Here is an 18,053-nt window from a genome sequence, read left to right as displayed (position 1 = left end):
GAATGGAAAGGTTGTGTGAATCCAAGCCCCAATGGAAACCTAGCCACTGGAACTTGGATTCTGGGGCCAATCAGGACTTGGTCCTGTTGATCTTGAACCCTATATATTCCAGGAAAGATATGACCCCGTCCATGGCTTTCCTAAACTTGTCTTTGACCATCTCCCAGATTAGCCAGTCGTTTAGGTACGCCACTACCAATAAAACCTGAGACCTTAGCTCCTGCACCACTACCTCCGCCAGTTCCGTGAAAACCCTTGGGGCTATATTCAGCCCAAAGGGCATCTTGAAGGGCACCTTGAAGGAATAAGCTTCTTTTACTTAAAAGTTTGAAGCCCAGGAATGGATGGGAGTGCTGAGCCGTCGGGACATGATAATAGGCGTCTGTAAGACCTATAGAGGTGGTGACGCCCCCACGGGGAAGTAAGGCCCTTACCTGAGAGATGGTCAGCCTTTAGAACTTGTCGCAAGGAATGTACAAGTTTAAACGGGACAAGTCTAAGATCACCCTCCTTTGGTCGGTCTTTCTTGGGACACTGAATAGACGACTTTGAATTTTAAGTTCTGTGTCCTGGAGACTGCTCCCTTCTGGAGAAGGTCCCTGGGGTAATCCATCAACCCTTGGGTTGGATGCTGATAGATAGATACTATGTTTTCCGCCCAGCTGCTGAACTCCCAACGATGTTAAAAGAGATACAGCCTGCCTCCTATTTGAGGAACTTCATTGAGATGATGAGGGTCGGGTTCTTTTCCTGACCATACACCTCTAGCTCGCCCTTGGGCTCCGGTTCCTCCACTCTGACGAAAGGGGGAACCTGTTGGCTAGCCGACGGCGAAAGGGAGACAAATTGAGGCTGTTGCCGAGGCTGAGTCTTAGAAGATGAAGGTTGGGGAACTTGCTGAATTAGTACAGCTTATAGCACAGGGTGCTGTTGCGGAACTTGGAAAGGTTGGTACCTTCTTTGACTTTTCCTAGTCCTAAAACTGGAGGAAGAAGACTCTTAATATCCTTTTGAAAGGAATGCCCCAACGCAATCTGATGCTTGATTAAAATGTGATGCCTCATTCTGAACCTCGTTTACTGCCGAAGCTGGAAGAGATCTGCACCCCAGATTGAGGAAGCCAGAAGCTGTTGGGTTCGTGCCTGATCGTAGCCTCGGATAGAACATGCTTCTTTGCCATTTCTCTTAGTAACCGCAAAGCCGTACGAGGCACCATTGCATGCTTAAAAGTAAGCTACCTCCGCAATGACCTTATACAGCGGTTTCATGAGCATACTCCAGAACCGCCGTCTCCGTCATCCACTAGAGAGTTAAGAGACCTTGCAAGACGTGTCCTAGCATCAAATCCGGCTTGGATCAGTGCGTCTGACAGAGGCGCTCACTAAACAAGTTGATTGCACAGTTTGGCTTAAGCTTGCCTGCCGAGAATGTAGCCAGCAAACTTCCCACAAACTCTCTCTACCTTGGGGGTAGCAATGATGTGGAATCTGTCTCGCTAAGCTGGGGCTCTTCCCGAGTCACTGCCTGAAGGGTAAATCCTGCTACTTTGATGTAAAAGGTAAGGAGTTCCCGTCATGTTGTTACCTTAGTATTTGAGCAGATCCACTTCTAGGCTCCATATCTATACTTGATGAGCCTGATTGCTAGAAAGGATAACAGTCCCTTGGAGACCTTGTCCTTTCTAATCGAAGCTGCCTCCATAAGCCTAACATAAGCTATAAATGGTGGCCATAACCTTTCGGGAAATAACTCGAAATCCTCGAGTCTATGTGTACCACAACCTTCTACAGTCAACATCCCGCTGACAAACGGAGCGAAGTTCACTACCCTCCAAAAATCACCAGGGTGGAACGGAGGGAAACGTGGACCGTCAGGCATGCTCTGACCTTGCACCAAATTACTAGGAGGTGCCGGAACTGCCGACTCCTGTCTGAGACCTGCAATCAGGGAGTCCTGTGCACGTAAACGTTTAAAAACACCCTTTCAAACCTTGCTGCGACTGAACTGACTAAGCTAGCAAGACTACTGGCCTGATTTAAAATATTCGTGTTGAACAGGTCTTTACCGACTAAAGGGGAACCTTCCAGCCCTCCCTACGGTACCTTATGAGGTATCCGACCTCTAGACGTTGCAGGGATGGGACTTGAGGGGCAATGGGAAGAGTTCTCTCCTTGAGGCCTTGGATCTCATCCTAGGTTTAATATGTGTATGAACCTCTGGCACCTGCCCAGGCCTTGGCTTTGTGTCTGATTGGCTTTTAAGCAAGGTTTTACCCGAAGGTTTTCTCTTTAATCTAGGAATCACAGAGAAGGAATGCGACCTGGGAGGGGGCAAACCTCCTGTGAAACCCATGAAGGAATTTGGAGTAAAGGGAGAGGAAGAATCAGAGTCACTCGAGGAAAGACCCCGGTGACCAACTAGGCTAGCCTCATTAACACTGTTACCTGTAACCATATCTAGTGTAATGGGCAAATCCTCACTAGTTCAAGTGAGACTTCTTCCAAACCAAGGTCTGGCAATTCTGCCTCTTGCTGTTCCATAACTGAATCTTGAATTTATTTGATAATTGGTGCTGCGACTTTTGGGTCAACGTATCCGGCAGCTTTCCCGGCTGGGGAGGCTGCCATATCTTGAGGTAGCATAAAAAGGCTTAGCTACCCCTACGTTCTGTCCAAAACCTCCAACCCAGACCTTGAAGGTGGAGAGTGCAGCATGCTTAACAGACTGCTCTGTCTGTAATACAAGGAATGTGTCAATTTCGAGTAAAATCTTTGAACATTATGCTTACATATGTTGATTAATTAATGTAATTTAATTTACAGAAATTTTAATTATTTATTTATTTACTATAGTAATTTATTTGATTATTATTTAGTTATTTATTTTATTTTAATTGTTTATTTAGTTATCTATTTATTTATTTATTATTATTATTATTATTATTGTTTTGTTTATTTTATTATTTTTTTTTTTTTATTTTTTTTTTTTAACACTAACCCAAGTAGTGTAATATAATTCCATCACAATATGTATAGAACAAGCAGTGCGGTAACTTATCGAACAGTAACCTGTTGTACAAGTCGTAGCAGGCAAAGCCGTTTACGTGATGCCAGACTACGAACCGGTAAGCAATACTGCGCACGGGGCATGGTTCCGGCAAACATCATAGTTGCACAGATCCTGTAGATCGGCAACCAGACACTGAGTGGCCTGTAAGTGCAATAATATATGAGAACAATTGCACAAACTTATAGGATTATTATGATAATAATGTCATATGCCGGAGCATGCCGAACTGATATAATATATATATATATATATATATATATATTCATATATTTACGTCCGGGGACTATAATAATTAAAACCACCCGGAGCTGTATGACCCGGAGTGGGGGGTACACGAAGTAACCCGGGACGGCCACATGAACTCGCAAGTTCGTGGCAAAAGAAAGGAAAATAATATATATATATATATATGTATATATATATTCATATATTTACGTCCCGGGGACTATAATAATTAAAACCACCCAGAGCTGTATGACCCGGAGTGGGGGGTACACGAAGTAACCCGGGACGGCCACATGAACTCGCAAGTTCCGTGGCAAAAAAGAAAAGAAAATAAAAATAAAAGGGAGAAATAAAATAACAAATATAATATCTCCGCCTACGGAAGAGAAACTTCCGTAAACATAGCCCTCAACGACTACCGGAGAGGCCTGAATCTAAATCCGCCTTATGCGGAGAGGGAATGTTTTAGGCGGATGGATGTAAGCTCCGGAAGCTGAAAGAAGCAGAGTGCAACAAATCCACGGAAGCCGAGGCTGAATACGCAAAGCAATCAACAACTCCGGAGGCGGTCGGCTGAGAAGCGACACCCACCAACCTAAGGTCCTGGAGGACCCTATACACCCCCCCCCCCCCATCTGCTGATGGGAACGGCTGTCAGCGACAACCGAGGCGAGAGGAGCACCCAACTACTGGGGGCCCCACGTGAGGGGAGGGAAGGAGGGCTGATGGGGTGACGATCACGTGATCAGCGTATCCTCGCAAATAAAAGATTACGAGGAAAACGCAGGCATAGCCTATGTAGGCTAACCGACCTAACATCCAAAAAATACATAGACAAAATAAAATCAATTACTTAAAGCTAAAAGAAAATCATGCTTTAACACGGGGGAAATGAAAATAAACTGTCGTAAAATATAAAATAAAACCGCAATGAAGGCCACTCGAAAAACAGTGGGCGCAAAAGGGGAAAAACTACTTGCTTACTGACAAAACGATAAGAAACGGCAAGCTGACGAAAAGAAAAAAGGGAAAATTCTTGAATGAAATAGGACGGTGGATAAACGGCGAAGCACGAAACAAAGAAACGTGCTCGAAGGAAGACCCCCGTGAAAATAATGAAAATAACAAAACATAAATGGAAATCGGATCGACTAAAAACTGCCACCCAAGAATAAATAAATAAATATATACATACATATATATATATACATATATACATACATACATGTACTGAAATATCACATGTTACAAGCAGAGAGGAAGACTACTCGAAGTCGGTACAATTCAAGCGTAAATCGGTACAATTCAAGGGTAAGCCGTAAAGGCGACTTGCCGCCCGCCCCCTATTTAAAAGTGACGCCTAATAAAATCCTAAATAAAGGCAAAACGACGTAGGCAAATTCACTCCCTAAATATTGAAAAAGGGCGGAACCAGTACTTAACTTGGGTGAAGAGGTAGATGACGATCCGTAACCAGAATAAAAATAAAAGAACAAATAGTAATATTCGAACGTGCGAACACGGAATGGCTATCGAAAAGTATGACGTCACAGCCGCCTTCAACGGGGTAGCTAGGTGTGACCTATGGGTCGGCTCCCCGTATTTAGGGTCTTTTGATGAGGAAAAGGCTAATTGGAGGGGTTGCTGTGGTAGTGTTTAACACTCGCCCCAGTTTTATACCGACACCTTTTATATAGGTGAGCGAGTCAGAGGCTTCTGACATGTCCAATTTAGCAGTTCTCTGGTATTATAGCAATATTTTACTAAAAATAGTGCTAAAGCAGACATATTTCACGGGAGCGACACGGCTGAGCCCAGAAAATGGGGTTGGCCATTACATACAGTTGAATATTACTCAAGTATGTACAGTATTTTGCCTTTTTGGAGTCATATTTCTTCCGTCGGATCGGCGTTGTAACCCTTGAACATGTGTTTTAGGCCTGGAAATATAATTTACTGGGGTGTTTTTGGAGGGCTTGGAACGGATTAGCCATTTTACATGTAAAATGTGTTCCAAGATACGAAAACCTCATAATACGAAGGCCGCCTCGGAACGGATTAATTTCGTATCTCGAGGTACCACTGTATATAAATATATGAATAAAATTGTATAGCAAAACTGTCTTGTGGTCCATAATGGTCAATATCTGAGGGTTCCATACTTCATACACTGAGAAATACATTATTTAAAACATATTTTTCATACTAACACATTACCATAAATAGCCTTATTCCCTGCAGCATCTCTCCAGCTGAACAAACTTCCTAATCCTGAAAGATGAAGGAACTGCTGGGCATTCCCTTATCACACACTGCTCTCCCACTAGGTATCAGTCTTTCATGACAACATGAACCATGAAGAGTGCAGGTAAAGGAGGATAGAACTAAGAAGTAATATGTAGTTGGTAGGTCGACTACTACCATTGAGATAAAAGGATCCTTCCAGGACTGGCCACTCTGTCCAATGTTGGATCTCTCACTCATATGATCACTTTCCTTTGCCTACACTAGAAATGAATAGTTTGGGATATTCTTTATATATTCTTACTTCTTCATATATCTAACATAAATGATACTACACCTTTTGTTTCTAGTATATTTAGGGAAGACTCCTTGGCTAGGGCAAGCTGGCCACTCCAAAGTCAAACCACAATGCCACTGAGTCGGGACCATGGCCTGCAACTGTCTGGGATTACCTTATATGCCGGCGTATAAGGCAATCTTTTAACCTTGAAAAATCTCCCCCAAAATGGGGGGGGGGGTGTCATCTTATATGGCAAGTATTGAAATCAAACCTTAGACCCTGCAGAGATTTTTAATGATAGGCTAACCCTTGAAGTGTCGATAGTTGTGTTAATAGTTAACTACCCTCACAACTATCGACACCGTAAACAATGTAGTAATGGTAAAAACAGTAGGTAATTCAAGTGAATCACTAGCGAACAAAATAACTGTAATTAGAGTAAATACTGTGGATAATTACTGTACGATCTCTATCCGTAATTCTAAAAACCGAAAACTCTATGCATAAACCTAAATATTTTTTTTAGAGAAAATGATCGTTGGCAAGTTAAACGTATTACAGAACATACACATTGTCATCATGCACCATTTGCATTTGATATGGTTTACATTCTCAAAATCTTGGCTGACTGAGTGCTATTGATATCTTCATTGCCACTAGCTGCTAGAAGAGATGTAATTCGGAGATAGATTTCTTGTAAATTAAAGATGTAATTTGGAGATAATTTTCCTTGTAAATGAACAAAGTTGGGTTTAAAATGTGCGCAATACTTGATTGTACATTATTCATTTTATTCAGCCTCAGGTATAACTAGCAGCTTCTCATCTATTGGGATTCTTTCTTCAGAACTCCATTGTATGAAGAACACAAATAACCTCATGAAATGCCCTTATGGCATTTGGGTAGAGGGACCCGAGACTTCAATTGCCATGAGACATTTATAGCCCACTGAAGTAATGGAAACACCCAGCCACTTGATCTAGCCAAGTCGTATGGTGCATAAAATGCTCACCAGAGTGAATCTGTCTGTCCACCACTAAAAACCTGTTATCAGTACTCTTATAATGGTATCCATCCATTAACTGTTAAAAATCCCTGAAGTGAGGGGGGAGGTTGGACCTGTTAAAAATGTCTAATATCTGACGCCAAAATTTTCTACCCTTTTTTGATAATTACTTTTTTTTGGGGGGAAAGTAGTTTTCACTTAATTTCTACTCACTAATCACCTAGATAAAGTTACTTTGGGGGGCTCTTTTATGCTACTGTAAAAAAAATTGAGCAGTCTAACTTGAACATTATCAGAGCTATGCATCTTTGAGAAAAAAAAAAAAAAAAAAAAAAAAAGGTATAAGGAGTTTGTCATTCATTATTTCATATTTTCCTTTCTATTATTATAACTTTCTGCTTGGCAATAACTAGGTAATTTACCTGGGTGTGCTATGGATAAAAATTTAAGACTTTATGGCAAAAGATTTTTATTTTTTTTTAAATTTTCATTGGGGGGAAAAAGTGAGAATGTTTTCCTATCTCATTGAGAATGTTTTCCTATCTCATAATTTCTTCCCATTATTCATCCTACATAAAAGTTATTTTGGTGGATTTTTTATGCCACAGTGTAAAAACATTATTCAGCTGCAAAATGTAATAAAATTAAGTGGTCTACCTTGAAAATTGTCAAGAGCGTAAAACTCATAAGGAAATGGTTTAATAAATTTCTTAAAATAACATACCATGAGTCTTGTCTACAACAAAATATGAATGAAGCAAAGATCAGTAAATCCAATTCATGATAAGGGAACACAAAGTAAAATGAGAAATTACATATGAATATAATGCATTATTGTCAAACTGACAAGAAAGTTACTGTATGAAAATATATTCTGGCGATAAAACTATAGTACGCTGTAGGTAGAAGGAATTAGGATGTGGGATAGCCTGTACATACCTGAAAAGTACTGAATTGTAAACAGTTATGTCAAAATTCAGCTTACAACATACATGCAAGAACCTAACCTTTACATAACTAGTGCCTACCTGAATCTATTTTAAAAGTCAGGGACTCTAAAGATTTAGAGTATAACTTTTGATAAGAATTTGACTTTTGAGAAACATATGTGAAATAATGCTTCTGCTGTTTCTCAAAAAATTGCTTTCTTGCAGAAATGTTTTGTGACGAAGCTATCTTAATCATGTAAGTGTTTCAACTTCTTCCTTGTTTGCAATACTAATGTTCTTCAGTGTGGTTTTCAGGTCCTGAATCTCATCTAAGACTCTTAAACATTAAACTTAGCATTGATGTAAAGTGAGTTAATTATGTCTGTTGCATAAAAACCTGCTACAAAGACAACATTCTCTGCACTCTTTTTCATCTGAACTAGTTGTCTTGGCTTACAACACCAGGTAGGTTGCTGCTACAAACAAGTGTGTTGCTTTCTTGTATCAGATTTCATATTATTCAGTTTACTAGGAGTTTTATTTTGGCTACAACTAAAATGTGGAATAGTTTGCCTAAAGCAGGGAAGTCCTCTGATCTCCAAATGCTACTGCTGTCTCCAAAATTCAGGCGTATTTACTTTATCTTCCATTTCCTATTTAGTTACTTATCACCATTTCCTATAACTTATCTCTCTTTCTAGGCTGATTTCCCTTTGAAGCCCTCTTGATTTTATAGTCTGTTGACTCTGTCCATAAGGGCTTTCAGCTGGAGATTTAAAGAGAAAAATGAAACACTTTAAAAACCTTCTTAGAAGTACAAAAGGCGACAAATGAATGAATGACTAAATCCAGAAAAAACCTCAGAATATGTCTGCACATAACTGTGGGGTATGGATATAATGCTTTGTGGGAAAGCAGTTTAAGCATGTGCAGTGGGTCCTTTACCCTTCAGGTCTGAACATGGTAGTACTATTGCTGGAGAGCCAATGCATGGCATTTGGCTATTTACAATAAATGAGTTTTTAATGAATAAAATGAAAACTACATAAAAAAAATACACAAAATCAAAGGAAAAACAACATACTGTACCTTTTCTTTTCGAGCTCTGAATGGTGCCTGACCTTCAATCATTTCATAAATGAGACAACCGAAACTAAACCAATCTGGAGAAAATGTATATTTCTCATTGTCAATAACCTCGGGGGCTGCAAAATAAAGGGAGTAATATCATACACAGGATACAAATAACATGACTTGGAAATTAATATAGTACTTGCTTAACATTTTCCTAAAATGCCTATTGCAAACAAAATAAGTTTTTGTACATTAACCCATCACTAATGTATTTGATTACATTTACAGTTTCTAATATCTACCAACTCTTAGTCGTATCTCATAGACAGAAGTAGAATGGATGAGAGATGAAAGATTTGGGAGAATAAAACTCATAATAGTTGTTTCCCTGAGCTACAGTGTTACCATATGGTGTTTCAAATTTAAGATGGTAATCGCATTAATGCAGAGACCATATTCCAAATTTTGAATTCAGACTTTCTCTCAGTCTACCACATGTTGCTAAAGAATTAGTGATGGTGTGAAATCCACTATCATCATGAAGAAGAAAGCTGGGTTGATCAAAGAAAGCCCTCAAAATAACTCAATAAGAGAGATCAGTGGTCTGGTTAAATTATTTAATAATAACAACACTTATCCAAGGAAGAATTAGGATGAAAGAATGATTAGGAAGTAGAATTAGTAGTGGGGTTTTCTTGGATTTAAGTAACAAAATAGGTAATTTTAAGCGTTTTTATAGGGGTTCCAACTATTTGAGGTGGGGTCTAGTACGCATCCCCCGTGAATCTGAGGAGGTCCAGGTATTTTATATGAAATACTGAGTTCCCTTATCAGAAAAGGGGATTTTCACTTTGAAAAAGTCCTCATTCTTGACCAGGAATGAGAGGCCAGGAGACAACAGTAAATGACAACTAGAGGTATGAGTGGTGAAATGTTGTCCTTCTCTAAAAGAGCCCAGTAGGCTTATCTGAGCTCCTGAGTCCAGAGTAGTCAAGGAGATTTCCTTTTAGAGAATATGACTTGTAGTTGTATTGGGTCCATGAACTGATGCGATGACAGGAGTCTAATAACCTTATTCAGGCACCACATAACAGGAAACTTTGCAGATGACTTTTGCAGCGTAAAAGATTAAAAACAGAATTAACAATTTCTATATAGAATCAGTTCCAAAACTATAAGGCAAGGGTTCCACCACTGCTACCTTGTAATGCATGACTGCTGAAATATGAAGGTGCTTGATCTTAAATGTTAAGCAAATAATCTTCACAACAAACAAGATTTAAAAATCCATGTGAAGATCGTGGCTCAGAAAGAAGGATGCATAAACAATTTCTCCTCCTCCTGGGATAGAACAATAGACAGCAATGGAATCTATTTTTTTTGCCTGTTGTTGAAGAAATAGTGAACCAATGACTGTTTGGCTAATTCAAGGCCACTAAGTAAGCATTTTTGTTGAAATTAAATTATTCAAAGCTTATGAAATGTGGAACAATGAAGGAAAAAGGTGTAGCATTCTCCATTCATTACAGTCTTGTAGGAATATATCTTTTGGTATTGCCTTAATGTCCATGTTCAAGGACACATACATTGGAAATTGACATTTACTGCATGTGACAAACCAGTCCATTCTGGATGTGGAAGCATGTTAGCAATTACAGACTTCAGAGGAGCTCAGCACGAACCTAACCTATTGATTAGACATTGCAGTCATATTGTCTATGACCAACAATATGTAGGGCATATTTTTAGGTTTCAATTTTCTGAGATGGAAAGTCAGCCAACAGCCCAAGGAAAGCAATGTGACACTTCCTCAGAACAGGTGACCATCTTCCTCCTAACTGACAATCCTCCCAATGGCCTCCCCAACCTGTAAATAAGGCATCCGAAAGTATTATTACTTGTACAAATGGTGGGGTTAGGTCGGCCGTTTTGTCAGAGACCAAACAGGTCCATGGACAGAGTATCTTCCCAACCTAAGACGAAGGTGTGAGGTGTCTTGCAAGGGTTATCAGTATCACTATGAGGACAGATATTTGTACCCGTACTACATTCTAATCTGAGATTTTAGTTTGTGACCTGGTCTTGCACTAATTTGGGATTTTAGTTTCCGACCTGGTCTTATTATTGTTACCAGTAGGAGGTCTGGGAGTAAGTAGGCTATGCCTTATTATACTTTTTAGGCAACTGATTCAACTTCTTTTTGGGCTAGGGTTTTTGATTACCCAGTTCCCATGAAAAAACTCATCTCTGCCTGGGCAGACTGTAACTGCTCTATCTTCTAGTTTCAAGGATGAGAAATTTTTACATATCACAACTGATTCCATATCCAGGACAGCCCTGAATTCCTCTTGGGAATCATGGATAGCATCTTTGATATTCTGAAGCTCAGTAGCAAGGTCATCCTTGATACTGTTCATGATCTCCTGGAATTCTGAAAGTACTGCCTACAGAATTTCCCCCATCAGGGAAGCCTGCCTGAACTGATGAGCCAAAGCAGTTGCATCATCAGTGCCTGGTAGTATAGAAAGTAAAACAAGTGGAATTTTCTTACCAAGGAAGCATGTATGAACTGACTGCACCAAGATAAGTTATATCACCACTGCCTGGCAATATAGAAAATAGAGCAAGCAGAATTTCCTATCAGGGAAGCCTGCATGAACTGATGAGCCAAGGCAGTTGGGGTTAAGCAGACCCCATCAGTGTCTAATCAATACATGGTTACTACATGGGAGAGGTGAGATTCTCACTCCAAGAATCTCTCTCATGAATATCAGAAGACTGTTAAATAGAGCTTCTGGATTCAGAAGGGAAATTTTAGTGGCTATATCCACTTCATGTCAGGTATCAGTGACCTCTCCCAAAGAAAGACTTGTCTCCATCGGAGTTGAAGTGGGAGTTCCTAGAATCCACTGCCTTTGTCCCCAGTGGCGATTCTGCTTCGAGAGGGATGGAAACACACTGCCATAGTTCTGCTGGAACAATGTACAGTAATCTTTCTTCAAAACTGCTAACTCCTATTGAAACCTATCTTTCTTCAAAACTCCTAACTCCTATTGAAACCTATCTCTTAGAGACAGTTTAAAAATTAGCTCATACATCATTTAAACTTGCTGCCAGAAACATGCTGCATATTTCATATATGCCCAGCAATCAACCAAATTCTCCTTTATTCCTTCAGGGGCTGATGCAGTCATGTGTAGGTCCTGCATAATGGCACCCTAGTAATAATAAAAGGAACAAGTGTTTAATAAAAATTACCTACAGTTAGCTACCTAAGTTTAAATTAAAACAGGCCTACATGGTTGTATCCATAAGATAGTAGTATGTAATGTATTAAAATGACAAATTTTCTAAGACAATTTGTATTTTTCATAGCTACAAACCTGAGGTTTTAACAATAGGATAATTTTCTAGTGCCTAGCTGGATCCAGTTAAAGAATCAGAGATTGTAAAGCAAGGAATCTGTGAGGTCTGGCAACACGTGTAAATATCAGGTGAAAGCTGGTCAAAGACTGCACCCCACGCTACCACGTTTAGTCTTTTTCTTAACCGTCTGGGTGAGTGACGTGATTGCCCAATCCTGTCCAACCCGGTTGTTTTGCCCGTGCTCGCTCTTTTGCTTGTCTGTGCATGTGTTTATTATGGCTTCCTCTGCATCTTCTCAGCCGAGCCAACGTACATGCCTGGGGATTCAAGGTTTCCTGTGTTCTTGTTTCCTGGCTTCTTTGGCTACGGACCCCCATTCCACATGCAGAAGGCGTCGTTCTAATTTCTGTACTATAATGAATCCCTGCCTGGAATGTCGTGAGTGGCCTAAATCACAGTGGAGGTTATTTTATAGTAAGAGGGAGCATCGCAGAGTTTTGACTCTTCCTTTGTGGGAAGGGTTTTCATCTCTTCGCCCAGATGCTTCATCTTCTTCCACAGTCACACCCCATGATGCTAGAGTTTGTGTTCCTGTCTCCTTCCTTTTCTTCCATCAATTCATCGTTGGAAGTATTGGGAGGTCTTCAGGATGATTTACTGTGCAATGTCGCTCCCTCTCCTTCGGGGGTTAATTTGCTTCCCGGGAGGGAGGAGGCTATTTCATCAGTTTCTTCTGTTTCAGAGTCGGAGGCGTCCAAAATGATGGCGCTCTGGGCGTCGCCTGGTCTACGGGGTTCACCCTCCTTGGAGTTTGCTGATGCATTCCTTGGAAGCTCCTGCTCCCCCCGGCCCTCCCTAGTTCTACCTCCTCTACTTTGGTGCCCACGGTCAGTCATTTTGTAGTGCACTGCCTGGGTATCATCTTATCGCTCCGCCAGTGAGGCCTGCTGCTATCTCGGATTGGGGGAGGCCGTGACGTCTCCCAGCGCTGTTTTGACGTCACTCCCTGCTAAGTTGGTGTTGTTGGTTAGGACTGCTGTGCTGCCTCGCTCCTCTGTCGTCATCGATTACTCCTGTGACATCATTGTTGCCATCCATGATGTATCCTCTTCCATCCGTGTAATCTGGATCCTCTTGCGGATCCATCCGAGGCTTTATGTCAGGCGGTTCTTAAGAGATTGAACACTGTTTTGGAGGATAGGTTTGCTTCTCTGCTGGGAAGGCTGTGAGCAAACGTGTTGTGTCGCCTTTCCCCCCCCCTATCAAGATGGTTCCCCCCCACCCTATCAAGATGGTGTGTAAGAAAGGAATGGTGTCTTCCTCCCCTCCATTGTGTCGGCGTACCAAGCGTTGGAGGGTTAAGGACTTTGCTATTTCTTCGTCAACGAGTGAAGAGCGGCACATCTGTGTTCCTGATAGTGATAGTGTTAATCTGCTGCTCCTTGTGGTTCTGCTTCCTTCGCCAAAGGCATCGGTGGTGTGAGGGGAGGTGGTGTTAATGGGAAGGATTCATCCCCTATGCAATCTGCTGTTGCTGCATCGCTCTCTTCTTCGGGACATGAGTGTGTTGCGGCCTCACACGTATGTGCATATGTTGGTCATGTGTCTGCTGCTTCTGCTCCAGTGCCTATTCGTAGTCGTAAGGATCTTAAGGAACCTGTGAAAAGATCGAAAGTTGTGGCTGCGGAAGTGGTTCAGCTGGGGTGTTTGCCTTCCTCTCCCGATGATGCTGTTTGTGGTTCAACTCTGAGGAATTCTTGTTCTGTATCAAGAGTTCGAGATGCTTCTCCATTGCACGTACGTGTCTGCTTCACATGGACGCCTACGTGGACACGTATGTAAGTCACCTGTTGCGAGTGTTCGTAGTAGTGTTCCTAGTATTGTGACTGGTTTGTCGCAGGAGTTGGAGCGCGGCTCCAGTCCAGACAGGTCTTTGGTATCTGTGTTGGTTGGTGCCCCCGGTTCTTTGGCTGCTGGGTCTGCAGTTGGTTTGCACGAGAAAGATGTGCTGAATAAACCTGCATCTTCTTCTCGTCGTCGGTCTCCATTGCTGGAGCAGGAGGAAGGAGACACACAGGAGTTTTTGTCTTCTTTTACTGAGGTTATTGATCTCATTCGTGGATTCAACAATCTGGAGAGTAGACTCAGGCTCAGTTGTCTATCACTCCTACTTGCTTGGAAGCCTTGCTGGGGGCTACGCAAGATCCTAAGTCATCTTTTCAGCTCCCTTTATCGGGGCATGTCCAGTCAGTCTTGCAGAAGGTGAATGCCTCAGTGTCAGAGTGGGACTGATCTCTTCGGTCAAGGGGTTCTTCCAAGTTGCTTCCTCCACCACTCATGAGGCATAGGAAGTATTATGCTACGAACTGTCTGCTTGTTGCCTCGATATCTTAACCCAGATGTTATACGTCTCAAGCAAGGGTTGACTTTGGAGCAGGTGAGGTCGGTGGCGCCGTCCTTGTCACCACAGGATGCTTTGGCAACGGAGTCTATGGCAGCCTCCAAGTTCCAGACAGTGCCGTGGTTAGACTTGTGGTCGACGGCCATTGCCTAGATTGCACCTGACAGGTCTGCAGAAGCGTTGGTGAGTGCATCTTCTCTTGCCAGTTTGTCTGGGGACAAGGCATTTTCTTATCTTGCTAATCTTTAAGTCAATTTGTGGGTTAATCTTCTGCTGATCGGAGGAGACGCAGTGTTGTCCAAGATGGCAAGATCGGTTGACCTGAGTCCTTGTTGGCGCTCAGGAATGGGTTGGATTCTCAGTTCCTGTTTCCTCAGACTGAACTGGAGGACACGAGCTGACACAAAGGACAGGTTGGTGCACCAGGCTGTCTCCAAGTCTGAGTTTCATTCTTGGAGAAGTCCCCCTCCTCCTCCTCCTCCTGTTCAGCAACAATTGCAGAGATCGTTGCCTATAAGCTGTCTAGAAGTTCGGCTTTAGCTTGGCCCTCTCATTCGTCGTCTCAGACTACGTCAGATGACCAACGTCCCTTTCAGGCCCACTCTTACAGGCCAAGGAGGGGCCCTAGGGGTAGAAATAAGGGGGGTCATCGATAGGACTCTCCCTCTCCTTTGCCACGGGTGGGGGGATACCTGGTGGGCCAGTGGGCCAAGTGGCAGAGTTATGGGGCGGAGAAGTATAGTAGATGTTCTTTGGGTAGGGTATCTACTACCGTTCGACTTCTCCCCCCGGGCTCTCGGACAGACCTTTGCTCAGGCAAGTGTATTCTCTGAATTCTCTGAAGTTCTTAGCTCTCCAGGAGGAAGTGCAGAAAATGCTGGACAAGGGTGCAATAGAAGAAGTTTACCAAGGTAAATGGGCAATCTACTGTGATTGGTCTTGTAAACGAGGTTTTTCTCCACTCAAAACCTCTATTCAACCCATAGAAGACTTCCTTAGGGATGAGAAAGGCTTGTCCGTTTCTGCTATTAGAGGCGACAGGGTGGCTCCGAGTTTAGTGTTATGTCTTAGAGGCACTGACATCTCTTCATCCTGGGAACTCTCCTTGTTGTTTAAAGGGTTTGAGCAGTCATGTTCTCCAAGGGAGCTTAAGCCTCCAACATGGGATGTTTCCTTGGTTCTGAGAGGTTTCACTAAAGCTCATGAACCTTTACGTCATTCATCAGACAGGAACTTCGACACTCAAAACGGTTTTCCTCTTGACCTTGGCTTCTTTGAAAAGTGGGGGAGACTCATGGCCTGAGCTATGATGCGCAAAACACACCAGGGGTTGGGGGTCAGTGTCCTTCGAATTTGTCCCAGAATTCGTGGCTAAGACTCAGATTCCCCTAGTGCAGGATGACAGGTTTGCCTCCTTCCATTCCCTCTCTGGATGACTTTGTGGGCAGTAATTCTCAAGAGCGTCTTGAGGGATTTACTCACAAACAGTATTTCTTTACTAAATCATGAAAACTAAATACATTTTCATACTAATGTATATATTTCTACATATTTCATAATCTTTGATTACTCAAGTCTACTCCCAAGCACCGGCTAAAGGTTATGATAGTTGGTACACACTGGAATTTTTGCACCAAAAATTTATCAAATCAGTACCTCTACGGCAGTGATCTCAAACTGGGGTGCCATGACACAGAGAATACCTAGGGGTGCTGCAAGATTGTCATGAATTTTGTCTTGGCTAGGTCATCTCAATTAACATTTGTACAAAAACAAGTTTGCAGAGGTTTCATATAAAATAAAACTATTCAGCACTTAGAAGATTTGAACACCTGACAATACAGACTGATGCCTTTCAGGGACTGAACCATTCAGCTGTCAAGAGAGCCATACATATCCCCATCAAATGCATATTTTTAAACTTAGAACTGATATCAACCCATCTCCACTGCATACAGTAGCTGCATATTAGTCGGTTTGTTTTGCACTTCATAGTTACATATACATAATACTTAAGTTTCATGATACAGTGGAACCTTGGTTTTTGTACATAATCTGTTCCAAAACCTCCCATGAAAACCGAAACAATAATTCCCATAAGGAATAATGTAAATACGATTAATGTGTTCCACACCCCCAAAAATATTACCAAAAAATATTTCATAGGGAATAAAGTTTTACATACAGAAAAAAATGATAAATATAAATGACTAATGAAATGAATAAATGAACATTTAACATCACTCTTACCTTTATGGAAAACACCTGTCAGCGCATGGAAGACGGAGAGGAGAGGAGAGGGAGGAAGAGAGGGTTTTCAGGTATCAAGGACCTATCTGGAGTTACTTCCTTTCGTTTATTACTGGTACTATCTGAGGTTGCTTCCCCTTGTTTTTTTAATGGCACTAGGACCAGCTTGAGAGTTACTGGACCCCTGTCGCACAACAAAACCATCCAGAGACATTTGTTTCTGGCGTTCCTTTAAAATTTGCCTAAAGTTAAACATGACATTGTCATTAACCATGTTGGAGACACAGATTACAACTACTTTTGTTGGGATGATAATTCTCCATAAAATTTTTTTTATATCATACCACTTTGCAAACATGTCCTTAATCCCTGAAGTAGGCACATTATGTATGCCCATTTGTTTTCTGAATTTTTCAAAACAGCCTCTGCTAGCCTTAAATTCACTAACAGCAGCGCTTGTTGTAGGCATTTTCTCACTGAGATCGGCAGGTAACTTCCTGCAACACTTTGCTATGAGTTCCTTCTAAAATTCTATACGTAGTTTCTCCCCTTTTTTACACAAAAACAGAACACAAAAGCAGAATGGGGTAAGAAAGAAGGGATGCTTTGCCGCAGATGGAGCGTTTCCGAGTGTACGAAAACAGTCAAAATTTTATATATATATATATATATATATATATATATATATATATATATATATATATATATATATATATATATATATATATATATATATACATATATATATATATGTATATATAAAAATCGAAAACCGAAACGCACATAAAGAGAGGAGTACGAAAACAGAGGTTTGACTGTATATTATGTGGGTACAATCAATGTTAAGGTTTTCCCTAACATTAGGATTAATGGGGAATATTTCTCATTTCAGGTCTGATGTGGTGAGTTTACCCGACGAGAGTTTGATAAGACTTTGGTACCCAAACAACCCTGCAATTTATGGAAGGCTCCAGAACAGTATCATAAATTATGGACAAATTATTTTGCAATCTATGAATAGTGCTTTAGTATATTGTTTAGCAGGAATACCAGAGGTAGGTGCATAAACTTTTGTGGTGGCCATAATGCAAGCCAATGCTGATGAAAGACATTTTGAGTGCTTACAGTGGCAGTGTCTGTGAGCTGGGACCTTGTAAACTGAATCATTTATTGCTGCATTGCTAGAGGGAACTAAAATACAAGGAGACT

General features: G+C 41.4%; 1 protein-coding gene across 3 annotated transcripts in view; it reads right to left on the bottom strand.

Moving 5' to 3' along the window:
• LOC135200237 (G protein-coupled receptor kinase 2-like) overlaps nucleotides 1–18,053 on the bottom strand; it is a 425,751-nt gene that overhangs the window by 34,587 nt on the left and 373,111 nt on the right. For all 3 annotated transcript variants that reach the window (XM_064228686.1, XM_064228685.1, XM_064228687.1), the window contains exon 9: nucleotides 8,843–8,958. In XM_064228686.1, the coding sequence (XP_064084756.1) occupies nucleotides 8,843–8,958 (116 nt within the window). The remainder of the gene's footprint in view (nucleotides 1–8,842; nucleotides 8,959–18,053) is intronic.

The sequence above is a fragment of the Macrobrachium nipponense genome, chromosome 26 (genome assembly GCF_015104395.2).
Source record: "Macrobrachium nipponense isolate FS-2020 chromosome 26, ASM1510439v2, whole genome shotgun sequence".
Lineage (NCBI taxonomy): Eukaryota > Metazoa > Arthropoda > Malacostraca > Decapoda > Palaemonidae > Macrobrachium > Macrobrachium nipponense.
Note: the sequence above shows the minus strand (reverse complement) of the source record. Positions and strands in the feature narration are given on the sequence as shown.